Source organism: Eschscholzia californica, unplaced genomic scaffold (assembly GCF_041429995.1).
Source record: "Eschscholzia californica isolate CP2 unplaced genomic scaffold, dmEscCali1.0.p SCAF_6, whole genome shotgun sequence".
Taxonomy (NCBI): Eukaryota; Viridiplantae; Streptophyta; class Magnoliopsida; order Ranunculales; family Papaveraceae; genus Eschscholzia; species Eschscholzia californica.
The window spans coordinates 23,838,896-23,860,810 of NW_028238483.1; the positions used below are offsets into that span (position 1 = coordinate 23,838,896).

Genomic DNA, 21,915 nt, shown 5'->3' on the forward strand with positions numbered 1-21,915 from the left:
GAAATCTAAAGTGAAGTAGATGTTCTCACTCTTAACATGAAATGTGATAAGCACAATCCTATGACACGTTCTTATTGTATTATACTGTATGTAGTCGTAGGAGATTGTGTTGTAAATCAATCTAGCGTGGATACATGAAGAGAAATGGATTCTCTCTTTGTAAGAGAACAAACACCATTTCCTAGTGAAGGTTCTATATGATACCATGAGGCCCAAAATTCCAAATAGTACAATATCACTAATAACCAAAATACCAATGGGGCACAACAGTATAACATTTTCAGCCTGCCCTTTTCGAAATAGGGCGCAAGTGATGTGACACGAAAATGTCACATTTAAGGAGCCTAACATAGACTAATTAGTCCTTTTCGAGTGTTATCAATAACATTTTATGTGTTTTTCTTGTTTAGGTACCATATTTGGAATAAAGAACTTAATTCGGAATAAAGGGAGCGAATTATCACTATCATTTCATGTACCCAAAACGAGAGAAAAAGACTTCAAACAAATCAAATGAGAAGAGGAGTCAAAGACGAGTCCAACGGTGAAAACGGAAGTCAATTCCGAGTTCGGACGGGGAAGTTGTGAAAGAAAGAAGTCGAGGTTCGGTCTTAAAACAAAGATGCTATGAAGGCACCCTCTTGATTTCCAAGTGAAGATTAAAACCCAAGTCTAAAACCCAAGCCCAAAGAAGATGAAAGAAGGAAGAGATTTGGAGGCACCCAATGGACTCAAGTTTGAGTCAAAGTCAAGGTTGACTAAGTCTAGGGTTTGAGTCAAATACACTATTCATCTTCTTCTATCATCATTCAACAACCAAGAAGGGGGAGAGAGGAAAGTTTAGGGTTTTCTAAGGAGGGCTCCAAGTTGTTTGTGTTTGAGGGTTTTGAAGAGGGAAAGAGAGAGGAGGTGCCGGCCAAGCTTTGGCCGACCAAAGCTTGGCCGGCTCGTGCACAAGAGTACACGGGACAGCAGCCCGAGCTCCATTGGAGCTGCACGAAATAGCCATTAATGGCAGCTCGGGCTGCTCAATATGTGCACGGGATGCACTCAATAGCAAGGGACAACCGCGATCTAGCTTGGGGAAGCTCGGATGTGCTTGATTTGGCCGGAAACTCCACTTTTCTTGGCCGGGATTCCACCATCCTTGACCGGATTTTTCGTGTTTTTCCGGCAACTTTCTTGACTCAAAACCATAGGGCTTTTACTCCCCATGTCTTGATCTATCTTCCCATGTAGTTTGATTTGATTTTGGGTGAAAAATCTTTAGAGAGAGAAAGCTTGGTGAAACTTTAATGGTGGATGTTCTTGAAATGGAGAAGATGATGATGGGTGCTATGGGGAAATCTGATTTTTTACTCGGGGACACCCAAAGTTCACTATTAAAGGGAAATCCAGGAAATTGCTACGGGGAGATCGACTACACTTAGAGACTCATTTTTCTCGACAAACCTAGCCTCGAACGACATCGAAAAAGGGGGATTTCTCATCATCTTCTTTTCATTTATCACTCACTAACCATGTTAGCTAAATCAAGTGTGTCGATTATATGAGATGAAATGTGATAAATTCGTGATTATGTTTAATATGATTTGATGTTTTGATTATGAGTTGATGTTCATTTGATTCGATTATCGTTTCGATCGTATTTTCATGTGTCTTTTCAAGCACTTCGCATAGTTAATAGATGAAACGAAGTATTCGATATCGATAGTAGTCTAAGTCATAATTTCATGTGTCTTGTCATGCACTTCACATAGTTAGGCGACTAAACGACACTTTCGACGACTCGGCATTAACCGATTTAGGACGTTTGTTTGACTAAGTATGATCTCCGGATATACGTAGTACTTATAGACATCACTTTAGGAGTCGAACATTGATTGTATTTGACACATTACATCGGACAATACGTAGTTGTAGGTTTATCATTATAGATTCCCGGATTTCGATACATGAACTCTCGTATTCGGAAACTCTTGAAGTATGATTTGAATGTGATGATTGACTTATTATTTGTTTACATGTGAGTTTAATTAACTTCGTCTAGTTGTATAAACTAGAAGCCTAGACCGTAATCGTCCATTGACACAAAGTTTGATAATGCGTACTTAGTTTGATAATCGATACTTAGTGACGTTTGATCGGTTATACTTAGTTTGACGTATTATACTTATTAGTGTCATACTTGTTCATTTTCAATTCATTAGATAATGTGTGTAAGTTTGATAGTCGATGCTTAGTGACGTTTGATCGGTTATGCTTAGTTAGACACATGATGCTTAGGATTGTCAATGTGGGTGAAGTTAGTTATATTTTCATGCGAATAGATACATAGTATTTATCATAGTCGATCTTGTGGATCGAAGTATCCGTCTCAATTAACTTTTGTCCGAATCAACTTTTACCGTCTCCCGACTCTTGTTCCTCCGACTCTTCTCTCGAATCTCTCTCACCCGTTTACTTTTGATTATTAGTTAGTTTATTTGCTTTATTCTTTTGTTTCTCAATCAATCATCAAAACCCCCCCATGTTATCTTGTTTCTTTTCCGTTTTTGTCTAAGTTAGCTTTTAATATCTAGACCGAGGGATAAGACCCTTCGGTATCCAAGCTACCTTCCTATCCTTGGATCGATCCCGGCTTTGCCGGATTACTATTTGATACCTCCGCTTGGGTGTGCAACCTTTTCGGGTGCATCAGCAAGCCTGGGGTTTCAAGGATCAAACCATAGACGATAATGTAGTGGTAAGATCTTCAGACGTGAACAATGTTTTCTTTTCGTATAGATCTCTTTCTTTCAATAATGCGAGAGCTTTTTCAACATCTAAAGTTCGCATAGCTTCTAGTGTTTTGGGCAATTAATTACACTCTACGTGATAGTACGAGTTCTCAAACATTTATCATCAGTGATATAAACCTTAAGCCACTGTTAAACGAAAACCAGAACTCTTTTTCGTGGCTTGCTCTATCATTATTGCTTACTGCTTACCCTCTAATAAATTGCACCAAAGAAAAAATCGTTCAACTTTTTGACAAAAGTGGGCTTTTCGACTGAAAAAACAAGGGTAGCTTCCACGAACTTACACAATTAGGCCACATATTTGCCACCAGGGAGAAAAATGCAGTTACTGAGAATAACAATTTCGTATCACATGGTAATCGTGACTACTTTATTGTCACAAATAAGATTTCCAGAGATTAATTTTGTCTTCAGATTATTTAGTTGACGATTCCAAATAAAAGGGAATCGAAAACCTACTCACCTCGGGATTTGGAGTTCCTCCATGAGGATGAATAGCATCCCTCAAATGTGATTCCTGGCTCATTACAGTTCCTCCGCGAGGATGAATAGCATCCGTCAAATGTGATTCCTGGCTAATTACGTTGCATCAAACACCATTATACCATATGGACTGCTTTACATCCCCGCGCATCAAGCATGGCCCTAAGGGTTACACCAATCTTAACAAAGTTCGACACTAAAAGATAAAAGTTATGGTGAATCTCACTTTAGTTGTGTGACCAGGCTTCGAAGCTTAACGTTGTCAAAGAAAAGTACAAAATTACATACACAAAGCACATATATACAGTCGAGGTACCAAAAACAAAACTTCTAGCAGTCGATAAATCATAACAGCCGAGGAATTTTCTGAACTCCGTCAACAGATATTGCAAAAAAAACAAGGTTTAAATTCAGGTAACGATCTATAAAACATGTACATGGATTAATACATCATATAAACAACCAAGTACTCAATAACATTAACAGATGAAGAACAATACTTAACAAATAATTAAAATATTATTCACTTGTTCATCATCTGAATAACTTAGAAGCAACAAGACACTGAACAGAGATCTTACCCATATTACACACTCAATTTTCGTCTTAGAGGATTAAGAACTCCAGGTGTTCCTTCGAATAAATCCGGTAAACAGTTCTCTAAATCATCAGGTGTGTACTTAATATATTTACCAGCACTTCTTCCACTTTCTAAATGATTAGCAAACCTCCCCACGAAAGAACGATAAGCTGGAAGAACTTTCTCTGATATAGATATTCTAAGTTCTTCCCTAAGTTGAGGATCGGTAACTTTCCAAGCTGTTTGGTTTCTATAAATCTCTTCAAAACTCGCATTAAAACTCTTAAATCTTTCCTTTAATATAACTTTCGAAACACCACTTGATCTTCCACCACCTCCAATTCCTTCATCTTTTAGAAAAGATAGGACTCTACTCCAAGAAGCTCTTAGATAACTAGTCGCGTATTGACGAACTTGACCTCGACGTTTTCGAATCCATGGATCACCCAAAAGATTTCCAAGATCAGAGTCTTTCACTTTCTGAACAATATATAGTATATTATTCATCAAGAATATGTATTTCATTCCTCCATCTTCATAAAGTTTCGATTTTTCTTCCAAATTCGACTCTAAAGATGAAATCAAAATCTGTAATCGACTACCCACTGGGGAGAGGTTACCTAAATTCAAGTTTTCTGTATGGGTATCATCATCTCCTAGTTGTAGTTCGTTTTTATCGGTTTCTAAGAGTAAATTCAGTGTTTCACTATAATCTACTAGCAGTTTAATATAATTCATAACGTAACGAGTTAAGGGATGAATCTCACCACCAAGAGTTGGTTTCTTTGAAGTTTCGTTCTGAACTGCATTTTCAAACTCCATGAAAGTTCCTTTAGCTGCTTTCCCCAATCTTTCAAGTGTTTCTTGAGCTTCAGTATAAACAATTTCACCTGATTCATCTGAAAATAGTTCTTCAAGATCTGGAATAACTTCAGCTAGGGCATCATACATGTCCAGAATTCGAAATAACTTTTCTGATGATCTTTTTGCTATGGCAATTGCTTCAGCAAAAGTTAGTAATTGATTCATACATCCTTTTGTTGTTTCAGTAAAGCAAATTTCTCTAATTAGATCTGAACCTTCAAAAATTTGATCACAAATTCGTTTCTCACCAGATAAAAGAACCCTAATTACAATTGTGATTCCTTGAATCCACTTTTTCATTTTGTCATCTAGAGATTGCCAATCAATTTTCTGAACTTCATCAATACTTAATTTCTCAAGACCTAGAATTAATAAACATTCATTTAGAACATCACGACGAACACTAGAGTAAACTTGACAACATTCTTTTTCATAACTAGATCTGATCATCCTTTCTGCTATTTCTTTAAGATCAGAAATAGCATCTGGTTGGATCAAATCAACAAATTGATCTTCATTCAAATCACCTCTTTCTCTTTCTCTTTCTCTTTCTCTTTCTTCAGAAAAACTCTCATGATCATCTTCAACAGATCCATCAAGATCTTCAATTTCTCCATCATTTGAAGTTAAAGAAATCGAACCTCTTCTAATTGATCCTTTAAGTTTATTAGCATCAAGAGGAACAGTATTTCTAATCAAAATATGACGAAATTCATCTTCCAATCTAGACATAGCTATCTGCAAAACACTTTCAGCTCGTTCAATGATTTCTCCACCATCTGATGATGAATTCAAAGTCAGATCTCCAGTTACTCTGATGATTTCATCAACAGCTGATAAATACTCATCAGCTTCATCAGGTGATTCTTCCCAAGGCAAAGACTGATGAACTCTATGATGATCACCTGAATTCGAATCCCATCTAAGAACGATCTGTTCAGCTACTTCAAACTGTTCTTTAATCTCTCTATTACTATCAACACCAGTAGAAAGTAAATCTGAAATAGTAGAAAGACGATTATCGAAACTAGATAATATCATGATCATATCTTCCTTACAATTATTACTCGAAGTTCCTAAACTTTTCACGATTTGTTGTGCTGCTGCCATTAATCTTTCATCTCCACCGATCTTTTCAGCCATTTTTTTTCTTCTTCTTGTTCTTTCAAGTGTTGTTTGATAAAATTAGGGTTTTTAGTTACCAATGCGATGAACAGTAGAGAGAGAAAGTAAAAGAGTACTAGAAGTTGGAACGAATGAATAAAACGTACTGAGGATATTTGCCGGCTTATTAATAACTTTCCGTTCCGATATTTTAGTCAAGAAGACAGACTGACAATTGGAACTTATAGGGTGCGTATTGCGCTCAGCTTGGTTTTATAAGCGCCCTTGAGTATTACTGTTGGCGCCACTAGATTGACTTGGCTCTCGGTTTTACCGGATGAAATCAACGCCTCAAAGAGTGGAAAGTTTAATAGTTCACGATTAATTTGTGGGTGATTCGAGAAAATAAAGAAATTACTCGGGGTACAAAATTTTGGGTGGAAACAAAAAAAATTTTGAACTTTTTGTTTCTTTCGAACACTTAAATCCTTATATTTTTCAAACTTCTTCCCTCTTCTGCTACAACAATCAACTCGGGCGACCACCACTAATTCTGGTAGCACCTCCATCATCTCCGCCAACACTTTTTTCTCTCTCATCTTCACTCTTCTTTTCTCTCTCTGTGTCTGTCTCCCTTTCTTCTTCTCTCACTTATGCACTTCCATATATAAAAAAGATTTCATTTTGTCATAGACTTTGTTCTCTCTGCCTTTTTTTAATCTTCTTCTTTGGTTTCAAGAATCTGAAACTCTCGAATCATCAAAATACAAAACAGATAATACAAAATACCCATTTTAGGATTAGTAAAATTAACTATTTTTGGATTTAGATGTGTCTTCATCATGAACTAGAGGTTTGGATTGTTCTATATGATGATCATTTGTGGTAGATGATTACTCAAACTCAATGAGCTCTTATGTAGATGGGTTCTGTTTGAAACTAGTTTAGTTGTCTAAAAGTGATCGGAATAACAACATCATCATCCTTCTTTATATATCACTTGATATCTCTCTCGAATCTTTTTCTCCTTATATCTCAACTGAACCTCCAGAATTTCAGCCGAATGAAACTTTAGGGTTTCAGTAGATTCCCAACTGAAATCGGATGAAGGGAAGAGAGAGACGACAGAGAGAGAGAGAGAGATCTGATTCGAGTGCGTGTGAGAGAAAAGAGAGATATCTAATTCGAGTAGAGTGATTTGAGGGAGCAGCGTGGGGGAGAGAAAGATGAGGGATTGTTTGGGAAAAAAACTTTTTTTATACCCAACGAAATTTTATTCCTCATAAACTTTTGTTATTTCCCCAAAACATCGACGTTTTTTTTTTGTTGAAAGAGGAACATTGTCATTAATAACTAAGAGTGTAATTACAGTAAAATTACGAAATAAAAACTGGAACCGAGAGCCATATCTTATCTTCTTGATTGTTTCTTGCCAACTTTGTTAATTTATCCGTCTGCTTGGTGTTATCTTGAGTAACATGAGAGAATCATATACTTCTGAAGTTCTTCGCCAACTATTTTATCTTTGTGATTGTAGATATGGATTGCCACTGAATTGTTTGCGTTTGGATCCTGTAAGTGATTAATAATATTCATGTTGTCACCTTCGATAATATTATATTTGTACTCTTTATCTACTGCTCAATTTGTACACCATGATATAATTTTTGCTTTGCTTTTTTCAATTGTTCTCGTCCTGCGCTTAGCTGTTTTTGTTGCGCCAGATTTAGCACGGTGATCATGAGTAATAATGAATCCCTATGGGTTCATTACAATTAGTGAAAGAGACATCTGCATTCAATTTGATATACGGGTATAGAAGAGGGGACCATTTATGGTGATTGGTTTTAGAACTACGTTTAGGTATTTTTTGCATGATTGTCGAAAATGTTAGAATTGATCTATCACTTGGTTTGGGATCGGTAGTTGTTTGCTTGAAACATCTGTCACATCTGACTTTTCAGATGAACCGTAAAATTATAGTAAAGTTAGTCACTAATTCACTGTTCTGATCATTTTCATGAAATAAGCCAATTATAAATCGAATCTATGTTGCTAGGATTGATATTGAAATAAAACCATATCCTTTTTCGTAAATGAACAGATGTTTTTGGTGATAAATTTGGGGCCAAAAAGGCTACTTGGTCATTAACTAGGGACTAAAGAAATTGTGACTAAAGATATTTGTCAAGATAATCTTGTACTTGTACTAGTAATACATTTGTTATTAAGGTTGTCATAAACTCCAAAATCCTGGAGGTCCCAGGATCGATTCCTAGAGGAAGTGGTTTTCGTGATTTATTGAACTTGTGTTATTAAGGTATAAATAATGTTGTTGACCTTTAGGCTATAGTTTAGTTTGGCTGTAGGCCCGTTCTTTGTAAGAGTTTGAATTCGACAATTTCGTGTTTATCACATCTTTAATGTATCAATGTCAATGTAATGAATATCGTAGATCGTAGTCAATTTTCAAAAAGAAAGTAATACATTTGTTATATTAATAAGTCTGTTTAATTCATCAAGGTCGGCCCGGCTCATTTAAGTTTTAAATATGTAGAGAATCATTAATTAAATTATGTACTACAACTATATATGAGATTGGGATAGGAAGTCCACTCAGTTTCTTCCCATGGTTGATTCTGAAACCCATCCATGAGTTTACATTTTCTTCTTCGTGTGTGCCCAGTAAAGATACAGTTTTTTAATTGAAAATTAGTAAAAAAAAAAACAAAAAACAAAAAAAACAAATGGGCCATAGGTTCAAAAATAAGGTCCAAATAGGACTAATAGTCCACCCATCTCCCAAAACTCAGAAAAAATCCAAAAACAAATTATAAACTCACATCTAGTCCAAAAACGAATCCCAATGCACTAAATCTCATCTATAGGAAAATAAAATTTTGCCTTTTTCAACTTTACCCATTTATAGAATAACTTTGCATAAATTTTTCAGATTTATGGTACATTATTCAGATAGTTGTACATTTTTTAGAATGTATATTCGAATTGTCTAATGAATTACAATATGTACATTTTTCAGAATGTCTAAGGAATGATAATAATTCTGCATACATTTTTCAAAATTATGATACATTATTCAGATAGTTGTACATTTTTTAGAATGTATGTTCTAATTGTCTGATAAATTACAATATGTACATTTTTCAGAATGTCTAAAGAATGATAATACAATGTCTTACATAATAGACTAAAATGAATAGCACATATAAAAAATGTATTGTACAAACTGCTAGATGCAATATACAAACTACCAGATGCATTGTATAAACTACCAAATGTATCAAATCTGTTGACTGGGGGTATTTTTCGCATTATAGACAAAGGATTAAAAATCTATAGATCTCTATGGGTGGATCTTGAACCGAATTTTTCCTAACTTTTGGACTTTCAACCCATGGCCCAAAAAAAATTGTAATCAAAAGTATGAAATCAGCCTCTTATTCTCATTACTTTTACTTTTCTTCCTCTCCGGTCAACATGACAGTTCAACTTTGATTAATAACTTCGCTTTTAGATTTTTTTTATTATTTGTTCATTTCATCCTTTGAATTTGCATTGTTCGAATAAAGAATAATAAGGATAAGGATTTCTCAAGATTAATTGGTTATATTGCAATATTTCATCAAAAAAAAATTGGTTACATTGCAAAACATCAACCTAAACCACATGGAACTATTGAGATTTTATAATTTTTAACTTACGATTTCTGTAGTTTTTTCTTCAATGTGGTTTTATAATTTTAAATGTTAGATCAATGTTATTAGTAAGGTAGAAAGAAGGTGGATGTGAGAGAAGTAAAATGTAGGTATGAGAAATGAAGATCAATTCTTCGGCAGAACATCGCCGATGGGAGCATACTAGCGAAGTAATATAAAGATCGAACAGAGAGATAAAAAACAATAAAAAAAACGTAAGGCTATTCAATCAAAATATTTTAGCTTGTTAATTGGTCAGTTAAACATTGTTGGTAAAGTATAAAGACGATGGTATGAGAAAAAAAATGTAGATATGCGAGATGAAAATTCATCCACAAAAGAACTGCGACGATAACATACCGGTGAAGAGATATGAAGGAACATAGAGAGAAAGAAAAGTAATTAAGACAATGTTATTTACCTATTCTTAAATGTACAAAATGGGTATCCCCGGACATAAGTGAAGAATGGTATTTTAAAAAAAATCAACAAAAAGATTGAAGAAGGGTAAGGTGTTATAAGACGGACCAACCTTCTGCGCTGCTAGTAGAACCGTGTGGTGGGGGGGTGCGAACAGGGCGCTCGCACTGACCCCCCCCCCCCTTCCCACCACCACCACCACTAAGGGTCCACTTTCAATTAAAAATCTTTCAAATATATATATGCGAGGGTATGTGTACAAGGTACATTACATTCCAATCAATCGAAGCAGGTTAAATCATGATACAAACAGCTTTTTTTGCTCATAAGTGATTGTAGATCCTTAAACTAGATATTTTATAAAAATGAAATTTAAAGTGGAGAATTTTCCCTATAACAATTTTTTTTCAAAATACATTCGGATTTCATGGTTTTCATCGATCTATGACAAATTGTGTTTTTTATGTATTGTTGGCACTGAAGTCAAGGGGCCTAAATTTAAATTTCACACGGGGTCTCCAAATTCTACAGCCACGACTCTGGCCGTTAGTGATACTGTCCGCTTTGACACACATAAGCCTCGCAATTTTAGAAGATCTCTTAAGAAAGGGTGTTTAACTTTTTAGGAGAAGTGCCACACTCCACCTATGTGAGATTGTTTTACCACATATGTGTATTTTTTCTTCTTTGGGTTATAGTTATCTTCATGTACAAAGACTAGAATATAATATTTTTAGGAAAATATGATAGAGAAGGAGGGATTGATTTACACCCTCAGGCCTAAGTGAAAGTATAATCTTGGTTTTATTTGAAATTGTTTTTCTTCTTTCCATTTCAAGCTTTCTCTATCTCTCTTATATTCATAACGTTTCTTTTCAGTCTTCCCTCCCTGGTGGAAGTCAATAGAAATTGATCAAATCAAGTAATTAATTAGTAACTCAAAATTGTAGTATGAAAGATACCAGTAAAACTACAATTGGGATTTGGAGGTCATATCTCTTTATTAGTTGGATTAGTCAAAGCCATAACTTTTCTTCTTTGAAAGTATCAGAGGCATAACTATGATGTGTGAACGACTTGTCTACTCTTGATTAAGGCCGAATCCAAACTTTGAAAATACATTATGCGGTTAGATTAGTTGCCACGTAAGCAAGACCATAAATAGTGGTGGACTTCTTTCATCAACCTTATCCAAAAGCCCATACCTGGGCCCAGTTAAATTACATACTATGTGATTTGAGGGAGGTTGTATTTTACCTACTTGGATTGTGAGAGATCTCCCACTTTCATAGTATTAATTTATATTTGATTTATTCAGATGTTTTTTTTGAGTCAGATTTATTCAGATGTTAAATATCTATTTTTAGTCGGCTAAGACCCTCCCACATTTTCCTAAAAATATTTAGATTCTTTGACCACGACACCACCGCCTAAATACATCATTAGTTTTTTAATGGTTTCTTGATCCTAACTAAGAGTCTTATCATGTTTTCTTATAATATGCGAAAAGGAGAAGGCAAGCCGCTAGCAAACACAAGTAACCTAGTTTCAGGTTTGGTGGAATTTGAACTCAATAATCAATGTTATTAACTGATAATTATTTGTACATGTGAACTTATAACATTTTCAAGTCAACTAACTGGTTGAATTTGCCTTAGTGTGAACTTTTACTCCCACTAGTTGTTTAAAAATCTCTCGTAATCACGTATTTTGTGGTATTATATTTGCCTCGTGTCTATTAGTATTAGAGGTAGAGGACTTGGATATCTTGAGTAGATCTAGTCAAGTCAATGGTGGATCCACTAGCTAGGTTTGATTTAGACATAGAGTGCCTATACATGTATGATATCATGAATGGTGGATCCAAATATTTCATATGTTTATATTTTAAATGAAAATTTTGATTTTGTCATAGTATTGTTAATGAATGAAAGATTTTGATGGTGTAAATATCACTTCTCTGATCTGCTGGATCTTATTTGTTTTGATCGGGTAAGAATAAAACTATCAGCCGACACATCAACCAGTCGGGATTCAACAGGGATTCGTCGGTCGGGGTCGGTCGGGATTCAACCAGGAGATGTGCCGGGCATAGGGTCATTTTCCATAAACTATAAACTTATTCTAGTTCAAAACTTGCCTGATTGTGTCTGATTATACCAACCTAAATTCGAGTATTCATCTCTACTAATAATGTCATGAAAGAGTAAAAGTGTAAAACTACGAAGATATTTCTTCTATTTAGAAGTTTGAGAAATAATAATGAAACACCCATTCGAATCCTAGATTTTCTTAGGAATAGATATATCTACAAAACAGAAACCTGAATATAATTTAAAACTACAAACTTTCTTCAAGCCTTTTAAGCATAAAAGGATGATCTTGATATTCAAGTAAGATCAGAGGAAATGTAGCGAAGGGTTTCAGGTCTCCAGCAGATTTCTGTCTTGATTTGTCAAAACAATAATTAGAATTTTGTGTTTGCTACCCCTCGTATGTTCATCAGTAATCGAAATTATATATTATATGTATTAGCAGTACCAGATAGCCTTTCTAGTTGTTCTGTCTTGAGATGAGACTGGTAAGATGGATCTCCAAGTCTGTCAAACTGTTCAATATTTGATCATGTTTAAGTATATACTAATAAACATCGATTCTTATTGAAAATCAATAAAAGAATATCCTAGGGAGGGAGAGAGAGAGAGACTACTCACAGTTCATATTTGCGAAAGGCTTCAGTTTTCTTTGCTAAAGCTACATCAGCGTTGTTTAGTAAACTGGATATGCGAGTACCTGCAAAAAATCGTAAAGATTACATTCTACAAGACAGACTGTAGACTCTGTTTCCTATCCAGTTATAATGATTAACACAGGTTCCACATAAATAGATGAAGAACTATAGCAAGTATTAACATGAACTCGGTTATTTCAGCAAAGAATATATGGATTGAAATATAGGAAGCCTAATATCACTTGGATAGATCAGATTCAGTGAGAAAATGAACTAAAGAGTGAAGACCCCAAATTGTGGTAAGTTTAATTGGGTAATCTGATTATGTAGGATCACTCAGATCTGAAGCCCGAATTTAGAAGATTAAGAGGAATCGAAGTATCAAACAAGCTGTTAAGAGGAAAAGGAAAAAAGACGAGATCGATTCTCAAAAGAATTGGAGCTCTCAAATTCTCTTGTTCTCAGCATCAGCAGCCAGATTACCTGCTACAGTAATGGATCTACCACCTTTTCATTTGCAGGAGTAGGAGTAGCTGTGAGCTTCAAGCGATAAAAGATAAAATATTGAAACACTGTTAACTACTTCAAGGACATAGGAAAACCTTTGAAGAGGGTGCCCTCCTCATCCTTGAATACTAAAACCTATTTTCACTCAATCAGTTACCAATCCTACCTATATATTGAAAATGAATTGAATGTTAAGTACATTTTAATCACGATTGAGGCTCAAGTGCTCGACCAAGAATTAGTTAGCATATATGCTGGAGAAAACTCCAGAAAGCACTGACGCAACATAGATCTAGAAGAAGAAGTATGAACATACCAAGTATTCAAAGTTACAAACAGCAATCTCAAAGGAAACAAGATTAGTTGTTGAAGTGGAAAATGTGCTTTGTCAAAGTAAGCATAAAATTATAAAATCCATACCTGGAACAGAAGCAGGTAGAGTTGTCACTGCATTGGAAAGGACCTTGGGCTGTGTTGTAGACTTTGAGGACATAATCACGCTATTCGGAATGGCCAACACCGGACTGGGAGCCGTTATAGTGAAAGGTGGTGTCACTTCTTTGCTGAGGACCTTCGGCGAAGATACTAGGGGGGAGGTTGAGACTTTCTGTTCGAGTAAGCAATTCAAATTAAAATAACATAAGAGCACAGATTTTTCCAGTAGATCCAGCTTGCTACTTGCTGAATTCATGGGCGATTATATCAAACTTGGGAATGAGTCTGGCCTCATCAAGTAATCCACATGCTTACCAAATGAATATAGAAAATGAAAAGGTCAACTTACTCTAACCATTGGAATAAAATGTAAGCCACAACAAAATAGACTGTGTTTGGTAAATAGTCAGGGGAAACGAGGAGATACTATTTGCAACTTGAGTGACTTGCTTACTCTTCACTCTTGTGGACATTTAATAAATTTCTCTTCTCTCGCTCTCTATTTGCCAACAACCTTTTTTCTATTTCCTAATCTAAGGATTCACCTCTCCTTCCCTCGCAAAAAGTTTTATCTCCAATCAACTCCAAAAGGACTAACTTGGTAACTCCATCTCTGAATTCAATGTACCAACAGAGCCTGAGTACTATATCATTTTGGTCTCAAAGTACAAAATGAGAAGGTTAGGGTTTAAAATCCTCACTTCAAAAACTTAGGGTTAGATGAAGTAGAGGAGGGATCTGGAGTTGGTTTTCAGTCTCACTCCAATCAAAGGAGAGTCCACAGATATATCTAGGTTTTCAAGCACACACATAACAGGCGCCTTGAGCACAAGTACATAACCACCAACATAAAGTTGGGAAAAGAGTAACATTCTATAGATAGCCAGGTGGACATTTGTACAAATTGTACTGTTTAGTTTTACTCTTTTTTTACATTTATGTCGACACTCGTATGTTATGGGAACAAAATAGAATAGAAATGATACGAGTCATACGACCCCCAGAAACAAACATATCTATCCAGTGGTTTTGTATCACCATGAGACCCAAGCATGTATTCAGGAATAAGCAGTAAGAATTGTCAATAACAGAACCTACAAGTGCAAACAAGTACAATCTATCTAATTGGTTGAAACACGCAACAATATGTGAAGTTGTTGGGTATTGGCTGGGAGCGAGTCCACTTTGATAGGGTGGTAACATGAGTACCTCTCCTTTGCGGAGACCAGGGTACAAAACTTACTATTCTGAAAAAAAAATGTTAAACTGAGGAAAACTAGTATTATATACAACGATTGCTTGAGCCAGGCAAAGTCTGATAGACTGCATAGCTGGAAATGGATATATCGGGGTGTTGCTAATGACGAAAACATAAGTAGAATAGTTTTAACTATATGAACAAAAGAAAGTTTATTGAAATAGCGAGTTGAATATAATACCTGCACCTTCTGAATCTTCCCACGTCTCCTCAGTATCTTCATATGACATTTTTGAACGTAGTGCATCAAATGATTACGAGAATGTCTTTCAAAAATTTTATCTCTAACACTGGGATTCTCAGACAGCCAGTCAGAAATTTCTTTAGATTTAACGGGCTCATCTTTATCCAATGACTCTAGCCACTCATAGACTGGTTTCCATTGATCAGTACGTTGAAATCGAGCTGGTGAAGGCTCCTCTAGATTACCTTCCATTACCTGGAATTCGAGTAGTGAATCAGTGACAGTTACAAATTAATACAAAAATAAAATACAGGACCAAATTTTAGAAGACAGGAGACGGGAATAGTAGAAAAAAGCTTCTCTTTCCGTTCAGTGAAAGCTACCAGCGTGGTCTTTACATAAGCTTCCAAGAACTGGAGCCATTAACATCAATAACAGTATAACACCACCATAACTTACATTAACCCACTAAGGCAAGAACCGGTTGCACACTAAGACCAAAAGTAAAACAACCATCAACCTGCAAACACCACTAACGCTACTAACACTTCCACATAACTTCCTAAATAATAGTATAAGATACAACAGGGATGATTTTAACTATACTGTATAACTGCAAATAATTCAATATGGTTGAACATAGTTTGCTTTTCGTAAAAATCAATTAATATTGGCGATCTGCGGTAAAATATGTAGCTTACACCTAAACATAGATGGGGGACAATGTTGCTTGCCCTAAATATCAAAACACCAACGGAAGTGTCTATAAAGCAAGGGAAATTGACTTTTCTTGACAGATATTATATCGTTGGGAGAATTTCACATTGACCCCGGATTATTGGGTAATATTAAGACTACACCCCCAATTTCAAAATATTTTTGGTGTTAATCCAAATTCTGTTTTTTTTGTCAAATGAGTGTTAAGTGGTCAGCATGCCAATTGTACATGTCAAATTCGACGAAAATACCCCCCCTTATACAAATAATTCCAACCCAAACTCTTGGTCTTCTTCATCACCATCAATCGTCACCTTCACCGATGAGCACCGCGCTTGACGGCACCGGTGGCCTCCTCAGAGAGTTAGGGGTCCTCAAACAACCAAACATATAAAACTTAAAAGTCTAACTCTAACCCATTTCAAGAAACGGAATGCAACTTGGTTGGTGTGTTTCTTGGCTGCTGCACAACGAGCATGAGGTCATGATGTGAATTAGGTTTTTAAACCAAAAATCTGGCATAGAACACAAAAATTTGAGCAACGCCATTGCCAGATAAATGTGGGCAACCGCTAGGTTTAACCCTTCAGAATTATGTGAAATACATTATGATGCCTCTCCTAAACAGTATCGTCAAACATTGGAATATCATCAAAACACACAAGACCCAACTACAAAAGTTACCCAAATCACAATTTAGTATGTCACTATTAAAAGGAATTTTCACCAAAGAAAGGATGCTCAATTCGATCATGAAACCCTAATTTTAGTGTATTTCTTCTGAATTTCTAGAATCTAATCGAAGTACATTAAACACTTAAGCAACTTAAGATACAAGTAATGGAGAAATTACCCATCATTGTCACAGATAAGAAAAAAATAAACAAGGTAAAGGCTCGGAATCGGCAATATAATATCTCAAACAATATGTATTCGGAATAGTGAAACGAATTAAAACATGTTAAAACCCTAAACAAATCATTGAGAACATGGATTTCTAAATAAGAAGGGGGGATAATCGGTAATCAGACCTGGTTAGGGTGACGAATAGTCTTGTGAAACGATCGAACCCTCTTATAAATATCAGGTACAGGTAAAGATTTGAGCTGATGAGGAAGTGGAACTTGATTGGAAGCAATCCAAACTTCCATCTCGTTCATTGTTACGTTTTTTCGCTTGGGTAATGTTGAAAGCCATGCTTTGGTTTTGATCTCCCATTCTTCGATTTCGGGATCTAAAGGAAAAGTGTTTTGTTCTGTGACTGTGATAGCTAGGGTTTCAGGACCTTGAATCAACTGTTGTTCAGTTGGTCCTGGTGCTGCTGATGGAATTTCGCGACCTTCGACTGGAGGGAGAAGCTCGGCCATCTTTCACCCCGCGTGAGAAAAGTAATGGCCAATTTTGGTTTTGCCTTTTCTATGTTTACGGTTATCCTTTTAGCCTGAATGACCAGGGCGAGTAACAATTCTCTAACGTGAATTTCCCCAAAAGAAATTCTCTAATGTGAGTCTCTAATATATATATTGACAGGGTAGCAACTCCCACGTAATGCAACCGGAGGTGAGCATCTCCAATGCAAGACTCAATCTTAAAATCTCAAGTGCCACCTAGGACTTTAGAGTTTTTTTAAGAAAAAACCTCTCCAATGCAAAACTCAATTGAGATCTTAAGATGATGTGGAAGCATTAAGTTTTAAGATGTCTTAACTAGAAACTCTATTTTTGAGATCTCTTTTGAGAGTCTTAAGTGTCCTAGTCATCGAATTTAATTTTTGGACCAATAAAAAGTTTTTCTTTCTCAACCACTTTTTTCTATTAAATGTATGCGTGACATGTGTCTCTATTAGAGTTTTTTAGAGTGTTGCATTGGAGAAGGACTTGAATTAGAGACACTTAAGTTAGCCACATAGGAAAGAGAATCTCAATTGAGACTCAACACATAAGCCAATTAGAATTTTTTTTTTTAGTTTTGCGTTGGAGATGCTCTAACCCTGTCAATAGATATTCGACATCTGATCCGCATCCGTATTCGAATTTAAAAACAGATTCGAAATTTCGGATATCGAATACGAGTTCGGATATTCATTATCGGATATCTGCTTATCGAATACGGATACACTAATATTCGATTCGAAAAATATCCGTATCCGAAAAGTAATATAAAAAAATAATAAAAATTAAAATTTATTCATAATAATATATAAAACGTATAGTTGAGATTTATTATTTAGATCTAATGGTTATAAATTTAAAGAAAAAAATTTAAATTTTATCAAAGCTTCGGATATCGGATATTTCCGTTAATATTACAGGATTCATATATTGATTTATAATACCTGTCGGGTAGTTATCGGATATCAGCTATCTTATCGAATACAGATATGCCTATATCTGATCCTATAAGCTACCGTTTACAAACCTATCTCCGACCCTATAATCCACATGCTGGACTCTTCGTGGGGCTGGGAACCCGAGCTTAGAGGCTCCCAACCCCAAATTAATTTTGTTGGGAGTTCCCAACTGTTAGTTGGTGGCTCCCACGGTAATATGTTATGTAATTACTCTCAAGTTAATTTATCGAATGATGCGGTCGAAGAATTTTTTTGATTTTAATGAAACGTCGACATCATCAATTTCTGCTAAGTGTTGTTTTCGAGTAGATGATATTGTGCTTGTTAATGGCTATTTACACATCGTTATCGTTGCCATAAAAAGGAGGTACTTTTGCGAACAAAATTGTCGAACACTTCAACGAACGTACAAACTAAAATCATGCTCTGAAGAGTCTTAAATGTCGTTAAAGCGACAGTAACAAGCAATGTTCGAAATTTTGTGGTTATTTGGCCAAGAAACCCAAAAAGCGGATAAAATGATGATGATCGAGTAATTACTCGTGATATTACATTTTTTAGCCTCAAGTCGTGTCTTTGTTTTTGAAACATATTATGAATTTTTTTTATTTATTATGCAGTTAAAGTCTGCACATGAATTGTTTAAACAAGCCAATAGCGGCAAAGCTTTTAAGTGCGATCATTGTTATAAAATCTTGAAAGACAATCCCAAATGATTTTCAAACTTATCTCAATCTTTATCAAACAAGAGAAACCTTCTTTCGACCGAGACGGAATATCACCCTCTATAAGTACCCAAAAAGACCACTTGAAAGAAAATCCAAACAAGGAAAAAATAATGCTAAAAGTGGTGAAAGTTTTGCACCTCACGCAACATCTGGGTTTTGAAAAGAGATAAATGTGGATCTTGAACTAGAGATAAACTTCTAAAAGAGACCATAACGTTGCAAAGCGAAAATATAGACGTTCAACATCAAAATGTTGAAAATGCGTAAATGCAAATTGGGTTACATTTGATGAACAAAGACATTTCAAAAATGGTTCCCGTACAACTTGTTATTCATGAGAATTGGTGGAAGACTTTTCAGATGGGAATTTTAGTTTGATTTTTTTAGTTTTATTTTAGTTGTTCTAATTATGTATGAATTTTAGTTAGAACAATTGGAAATTTAGATTTGAGACTCTCTGTTAGGAGTCGGATACTAGAGTTGGAAAAGTTAAGGACTCCATAAGAGCCAGGAAAAAAGTAAAGCGCTAAGCCTTCCTATATGGAAGAAATGGGTTTAATATCTCAAAATATTCACTACCTAATGAGGGAAGGAGATAATCATGCCATCAAGAGAACTTTAGGAGTCAATGTTGCCCTTCAATGGCAAACCAAAATAACAATTCACATCATCTTGACTATGTGAAGCATGTTCATGTCGGTTGAATTTCATTTTACCCCTAAGATTTGTAATAGATTGACATAGATATGGGGTTCGGTCCTTCACCTAATATATTTTTCTTAATCTAAAAATGTCTCAGTCTACCCAGAAAAATTGGAAAAAATAAAATAAAATAATTAGGTAGAACAGATAAAAGGAAATCGTGGCTTTTTCAATTTTTTGTGGAGTACAAAATTTTAAAGGGCAGTTGTTGGTTTTGTCTAATTTTATGGGGCAATACAATTTTTCTTCATCGTCGTCATCTCCAGACACCAAGTCTGACCACCACCACATCTATTTTTTTTCTCTCTTTCTCTCTTTATGCATATGTATATGTATATGTATATATATATATATATATATATATATATATATATATATATATATATATATATATATACATCTTTTGTTAATCACTTTCTCATTCTAACTCCGAAACGTTAACTTCCTCTCTCTAGACTTGAACTTCGTTTTTTCTCAGTCCTCACTATTGTACCGAAGGCAAGGGTTCCTTTCTCCAAAATCTCGTTCGTCTTACACAAACAGGAAGGTTTTAGGCAAACCCCTCCCTAAGACCCTCGAGGAAGGTTTCTTGGTCGATCGATCACGAAACCCATAAGAATTTCGTGGTCGACTGACCATGAGATATAGAGTATACATATAGAGGTCGGTCGACCACGACATTCTCGCAGTAAAGCGAGCAATAAATTATTGATCGAGGGTTTTAGTGTTTTCTGCAAAAGGACCATGTCCTTCGTGGAACAATGAGGATAAGAAGAAAGAGAGAGGGATAAAAATTTGAAAAAAAAAACTTAGATTTTTGTTTTGACCCTCAATTAAACTCAAAATTTTGAGTCCATAAGTGTTTAGTAGTTTGATTTGGCCAGCCCAATATTTTTTTTAACTTTTTCTATATATACCCTTAGTGTCAAACACATAAATAATCCTAAAAATTAAAATGCTTAAAATAATCTTCTCTTTTTCTCTTCCACTTCATCCCTCTACTTCACCCTTCTTTCTTGGCAAATTGTTGTCGACGAAAGGAAGTCAATCGACAACCTTAAAATATCCACATCACCTTCCCTTTTCTCCATCTATCTCCGGCGAAGGGGCTAAGGTGAGGAACCCCTTCGCCTGAAGTGAAACAAAATTTTGAACTAAACCTTTGTCTGGTTTACTAAATCTTGTCGTCCGGATCTAAAACAAAATTTAAAGCGGTTTGATCAAATTAAAAAATCTTAAATAAAATAAAATAAACAGTAAAGGGATTTGAACGAGCTCTTATGACTAGTTAAATTGGAAACCGCATCACCATTCTTTTCAGAGGCCTCTTCATCTAGATTCCAACTGAAGATGGGTTCGGATCTGGAATTTCCCCCAAATCTAGACGAAGTTTCGATGAAGTAGGACCCCTTCGCCAAAATAGAGATGGTTGGAGGGAAAGAGGTAAAAGAAGGGACGAAGAGAGGAAAATGAAGGGAGTAATAGAGGAAAATGGATGAAGGGAGAAAGAGATGGGAAATAGAGAGCAAAAAAGAAGATAGAGAAAAAATGAAGGCGAGGAAGGTGGTGGGAGGCTTAATAAAAGTTAAGGTCGCAGGAGAAAGTCGCAGAGCGACAACCCAAAAAGGCAGAAGGTAAGGTAAAAGAAGGTGGGGTGGAAGAAAGAAAACATGAAGCGACAGAGAAATAAAATGAGATGGACACATAAATCAAAAAACAGTAATTACAAAAATACTTTATGGTAAAAATGGAAGGTTCGACCAAATTCGAGGGCCAAATCAAATTCCCAAACACAATTAGGGGCTAACACGGAATTGACCCATATGTAGGGGAGCGAGTGGGAGCGCCAATCCTCCTTGTCCCCTTAATTCGCCATGAGGATGGATATTTGTAATGTTGCTTATCGGCTCACCCATGGCGGCCCCTGTTGGGACAATCGATCTAGGGTGAATTAGTGCAGGACTCGAGTCGGGGCAGTTCAACCGTCGCACCAGACTTTAGTTTCGAAAACTCAAAATTAAAATTTAAACAATGTAAATTACAAACTTAACCAACAATTATAAAAAAAAGTTCTTATGAATATAATTTATATCATATAGAACATAAAATTAAAAAATAAAAAAGATAAAAGATTACATATTTTACCTAAAAATAAATTAAAACTTACTAAAATTTACGGAATATTAATTACAAACTTACTTAAAGATAACAAAAGATAAAAGATTACACTCATATGCACATCACTTTATTTTTAATAGAAACAAAAGCTATGAACACAGGTTTGGTCGGGCTTGCCCAACCATGTCTTAGAGCTGGGGTGGATCAGGCTGGTCAA

General features: G+C 35.5%; 1 protein-coding gene and 1 pseudogene across 6 annotated transcripts; both read right to left on the reverse strand.

Annotated features, from left to right (window-relative positions):
* Positions 1-3,670: 3,670 nt before the first annotated feature.
* On the reverse strand, positions 3,671-6,049 carry LOC147532690 (exocyst complex component EXO70B1 pseudogene; annotated as a pseudogene). The gene has a single exon (XR_015227913.1). The product of XR_015227913.1 is annotated as an exocyst complex component EXO70B1 pseudogene (transcript).
* Positions 6,050-12,181: 6,132 nt separating this feature from the next.
* LOC147532691 (ribonucleoside-diphosphate reductase subunit beta) lies at positions 12,182-17,397 on the reverse strand. 5 transcript variants are annotated; one of them, XM_086648864.1, is made up of 6 exons: positions 16,832-17,397; positions 15,081-15,338; positions 13,627-13,813; positions 12,683-12,761; positions 12,510-12,576; positions 12,182-12,410 (listed from the first exon to the last, which is right to left on the reverse strand). In XM_086648864.1, the coding sequence occupies exons 1-5, from the start codon at positions 17,165-17,167 to the stop codon at positions 12,522-12,524; spliced, it is 915 nt and encodes a 304-aa protein (XP_086504990.1). In that variant the 5' UTR covers positions 17,168-17,397; the 3' UTR covers positions 12,182-12,410; positions 12,510-12,521. The 5 variants fall into 5 exon arrangements, with proteins under 5 accessions (XP_086504990.1, XP_086504989.1, XP_086504992.1 ...); XM_086648863.1 differs by having other exon boundaries at positions 12,182-12,414; XM_086648866.1 differs by having other exon boundaries at positions 12,182-12,414; positions 15,087-15,338; positions 16,832-17,286.
* Positions 17,398-21,915: the final 4,518 nt, after the last annotated feature.